This window comes from Myotis brandtii, unplaced genomic scaffold (assembly GCF_000412655.1).
Source record: "Myotis brandtii unplaced genomic scaffold, ASM41265v1 scaffold806, whole genome shotgun sequence".
Taxonomy (NCBI): Eukaryota; Metazoa; Chordata; class Mammalia; order Chiroptera; family Vespertilionidae; genus Myotis; species Myotis brandtii.
Genome location: NW_005371249.1, coordinates 1,739,836 through 1,744,680, shown reverse-complemented (window position 1 = coordinate 1,744,680; position 4,845 = coordinate 1,739,836). Strand labels below are relative to the sequence as shown.

At 44.4% G+C, this 4,845-nt stretch overlaps 1 protein-coding gene across 1 annotated transcript; it reads left to right on the top strand.

Annotated features, from left to right (window-relative positions):
- Positions 1-238: 238 nt before the first annotated feature.
- Positions 239-1,248, top strand: LOC102262782 (olfactory receptor 2S2). The gene has a single exon (XM_005883962.2). The coding sequence runs from the start codon at positions 289-291 to the stop codon at positions 1,246-1,248; it is 960 nt and encodes a 319-aa protein (XP_005884024.1). The 5' UTR covers positions 239-288.
- The last annotated feature ends 3,597 nt before the right edge of the window (positions 1,249-4,845 follow it).

Sequence of the window (4,845 nt, the reverse complement as noted above, 5' to 3'; positions counted from 1 at the left end):
TGGGGATTTTACCTGGCTGCCCAAGCACGTTTGGAGTCAGAGAGTGCCGAGGTTGACCTTCTGAGATACTGCAAGTGACAGAGGAGATACAACTTACTGAAAGCAGAGGTTAAATATTGATCTCTACTACATTTTTCCTAGAATCCTGTAGAGATGACCAAATTGTCAGCGCTACTCTCCAGTTGCTCAGCCGGGTGGGGATTTTACCTGGCTGCCCAGGCACGTTTGGAGTCAGAGAGTGCTGAGGTTGACCTTCTGAGTTACTGCAGGTGACAGAGTGAATGCACCATGGACAGGTCCAATCAGACCTCCCCAGTGGTGGGGTTCATTCTCCTGGGCCTCTCTGCCCACCCAAAACTGGAGAAAACATTCTTTGTGCTCATCCTGCTGATGTACCTGGTGATCCTGCTGGGCAATGGGGTCCTCATCCTGGTGACCATCTCTGACTCCCACCTGCACACACCCATGTACTTCTTCCTGGGGAACCTCTCCTTCCTGGACATCTGCTACACCACCTCCTCAGTTCCCCTCATTCTTGACAGCTTCCTGACCCCCAGGAAAACCATCCCCTTCTCAGCCTGTGCTGTGCAGATGTTTCTCTCCTTTGCCATGGGAGCCACAGAGTGTGTGCTCCTGGGCATGATGGCGTTTGATCGCTATGTGGCCATCTGCAACCCCCTTAGGTACCCCATGGTCATGAGCAAGGCTGCCTACGTGCCCATGGCTGCCGGCTCCTGGGCAGCTGGTATCACCAACTCAGTAGTTCAGACATCCCAGGCCATGAGGCTGCCCTTCTGTGGGGACAACGTCATCAACCACTTCACCTGTGAGATCCTGGCTGTCCTGAAGTTGGCCTGTGCTGACATCTCCATCAATGTGATCAGCATGGTTGTGGCCAATATGATCTTCCTTGCAATCCCAGTCCTGTTCATTTTTGTCTCCTATGTGTTCATCATTGCTACCATCCTGAGGATCCCCTCAGCTGAGGGGAGGAGAAAGGCCTTCTCTACCTGCTCTGCCCACCTCACAGTTGTGGTCGTCTTCTATGGGACCATCCTCTTCATGTATGGGAAACCCAAATCCAAGGACCCTCTGGGGGCAGACAAACAGGACCTTTCAGACAAGCTCATTTCTCTCTTCTATGGGGTGGTGACCCCCATGCTCAACCCCATCATCTACAGCCTGAGGAACAAGGATGTGAAAGCCGCTGTGAAGAACCTGGTGAGTCAGAAACACCTAACTAAGTGACTGTCACAGTTTCCCAGACTGTCAGAATGCAAGACCTCCAAACTCCTCATTGTACTTGTGGGAAAATGGTAACCCAGGGAGGTCCTTGGCTATCAGTGGAAAGAGCCTTTTCACTTCTGGCACTACTGATTAGTTTGTTGGCTTCACACAAAACTACGCTGTATCATATAATAGCTATATTTTGCTACCCAAATCTTAAATCCTCTGATACCAGAGCTCGATGAATAGCTATAAAGAGTTACAGATGTGGTCAAAAGAAACAAACAAAAATATGAATAGTACAGGGCCTTAGAGTATATTGTCTTTCCCTGTGTAGAACTGCTGCTTACTCGGTTCTGCTCTGTTCTGCTCTGGTCTCATTCCAAAGACCTTTGCTCTATATGATACAGGGATCAATTAAAAAATGTCATCTGCCTCAATGTATATTAGCGATCATTAGCACCATAACAGGCATGCCACTCATATAGTAGCATGACTTATCTTGAGCATCTGCTTGGTTTTGATCTAATGGAATCTTGTCATTCACCATATTCTCCTGCTCTGTTCTGCTCTGGTCTCATTCCAAAGACCTTTGCTCTATATGATACAGGGATCAATTAAAAAATGTCATCTGCCTCAATGTATATTAGCGATCATTAGCACCATGACAGGCATGCCACTCATATATTAGCATGACTTATCTTGAGCATCTGCTTGGTTTTGATCTAATGGAATCTAGTCATTCACCATATTCTCCTCTTTTTTAAAAATATTTTTTATTGATTTCAGAGAGGAAGGGAGAGAGAGAGAGAGAGAAACATCAGTGATGAGAGAGAATCATTGATCAGCTGCCTCCTGCACGCCCCATACTGGGGATGGAGCAACCCAGGCATATGCCCTTATTGGAAATCAAACCATGGCCTCCTGGTTCATAGATCGATGCTCAATCTCTGAGCCACACCAGCTGGGCCATATTCTCCTCTGTATTGTCAGTGCAGAGAAGCTCAGAGGCAGACATGCCACCTCACTGCAGCAGTTACTAGAGAGCTACATGACTGGGTGCCAGCAGCTCCCCAACTTTCATCCATGCAGCTGATGTGCCACCTGGATGGCAGTTACATACACCCAGCACACACTCCATGAACGCCACACTGTGATGAAACCCCAAAAAGATTGTGGGGAAGCAAATGCAAAAATCATCCTTAATTCCACAACTAATATGAGGCCAGCAGTAACAGTTACTCCTTACCAGAAGTGGCACAGGTGAGATTGGCCTTGGGAGCAGCGTAGCTCCCGGAGCTCTAAGTCCACGACTTTCTCCTACGCCCAAGGAACATATTGAAATAGTATGTGTTTACTGTATTACAGAGATTATTTTAATCCTCTTAAATTTATATTGGTAAAAGTCTGTTAATTACCAAATCTCGGTCCTTTAACTATTATCAGTTTATAGCAGGTTGTTTTCTCTTTTTTTTTCTCCCTCTTCCTTCCTCATCCCCATGTTAAATCAGCTCCCGCCGCAAGGGCTTAATAGGGGGCAAAAAGAGGGACATCTGTAATACTCTCAACAATAAAGATAATTTTTTTTAAAAAATCAGCTCCCTCCCCTTACTGGTTGATAGGTGCCTCCAAAGTTATATTCATTTTCTATTGCTGTCTATATATTTAAAACCTATTTGAATTGGGGGGGGGGGGAAGACATTTGGAACCCATAATACCTACTAATGTAATTGTATTATCTAAAATATCAGAAAAAAAATCTTTGTATTGAAAATGGCATCTCTTTTAAGAATGGTGTACAGGATAGGGAAAAATTAGGTTTACAGTGTGAGTGTGTAAAACACAGAGTATATTCTTGTATTACTTATTACTGGATTATTTTCTGTATGAACAACTGTAAACCTACTTTTGCCCCCTACTGTATATATGTGTGTGCACATATGTGTGTCTTTGTCTTTGTGTTTTATAATTGAAATGGGAAAGGATTAATAACAATGCATTGATTTATGGCAGCCCAATTTAAGCTTTCTCCCACAATTTACTAACATAACTCAGTTATTTCCTGTACACAGACCTTTGCTTCAATCAGTCATTTCCCACATTTTGACTTCCTGTTGTGAAAAGAATACATGAATAAACCAAAATCTCTCACAACCATGTCTGATAAACTAATATCCAGAAATGCTTTCAAGTATTTCCTCTCTATAAAAGGAGCCCATTTGCACCACACTGCATATTAGCCTCTATTTTAACTGAGCAAAAAAAGATTTAAAATTGCCTCCCTTGCTTTTATTTACCCCAGTACATTTGTGTAATCCTTGGCGAGGTAATTTGAGGAGGTTTTAATCTAGCTCCGATTAGTCAAAGATTACAATAAGACCGTTATCAGCAGCATGTCAGTTTTAGCTGTTGGAGTAAGCTGTCTCTGATGGGCTGCTTCTGCTGCATCCCATAGGTTTTGGTGCATTGTGGCGTGTGTTTTTATTTGTCTGGATGTATTTATTTTCTAATTTCCTTTGTGATTTTTTTTCTTTGACCCAATGGGTGTTCATGAGTGTGTTAATTTCCACATACTTGTGAATTTTCCAGCTTTCCTTCTGCTATTGATTTTTAGTTTCATTCCATTGTGATCAGAAAAGATAGTTGGTATGAATTCATTCATACTTAAATCTGTTAAGACTTGTTTTATAACCCAACATGTGATCCATCCTGGAGAAAGTTCCATGTGGGCCTGAGTTGACCACAATCCCAGCCTCCTCGATACCCAGAGGTGGGTGGGGCCTCTGCTGTGAAAAGAAAAGTGGTTGTAGCCCAGGAAGGGGTGAGCAACAGGACACAGGGAGGGGCTGGGGCTCCTGGGTGGGGTCTCCGCTTGTCACTTACACTCTGTGCAGTCTCTGCATTTATCTTTGTTTTGTGGTCTCCACCACATCTAATTCGCTGTTAATAATGTGGTTAAAGCAAGTCTTATTAATGGTTAATAAGAGGGTTGGGGCCCTGGCCGGTTTGGCTGCATGGTTAGAGCCACAGCCTAAGGACTGAAAGGTCTTGGGTTCGATTCTCAGTTAACGAACGGCATGTACCTCCGTTGCATGTCTCTCACGGCAATGTTTTTTTTTATTTTTCTCTCTCCCCCGCTCCTCCCTCCTTTCCACTCTCTCTCTCTCTCTAAAAAAAAAAAAAAAAAAAATCAATTGAAAAAATATCCTTGGGTGAGGATTTTAAAAAACAAAGAAAAAATAATAACAACAGGGTTGGAAATGAAGATTTTTATAACCCTTTGCTTCCTCCCCAATTCTTTAATCCTCGCCGTTGAGAAACATCAATGGGATGCCTCCTGCATGCGCCCCCACAGGAGATCAAACCCACAACCTAGGTATGTGCCCTGACCCAGAACCCACCCCTCAACGTTTTGGTGAATGAGATTACGCTCCAACCCACTTGGCCACCCGGCCAGGGCCCCCAAATATTTTTAAAATTTCCTTATAGTCTGGGCACACGTTGTTCAGGCTCAATTAGCCTCAGTTCTATGAAGACTTCTGTTCTTGGAGGGGCTGGGTCGAGGCTCTAGCTGGGGCGCTCCCGCCCGGTGTCGGCCGTTGGGGGTTGTTGGGCGGC

What these genes read in the sequence shown, in the direction of transcription:
- LOC102262782 (XM_005883962.2), top strand. Translation starts at nt 289, where the DNA reads ATGGACAGGTCCAATCAGACCTCCCCAGTGGTGGGGTTCATTCTCCTG.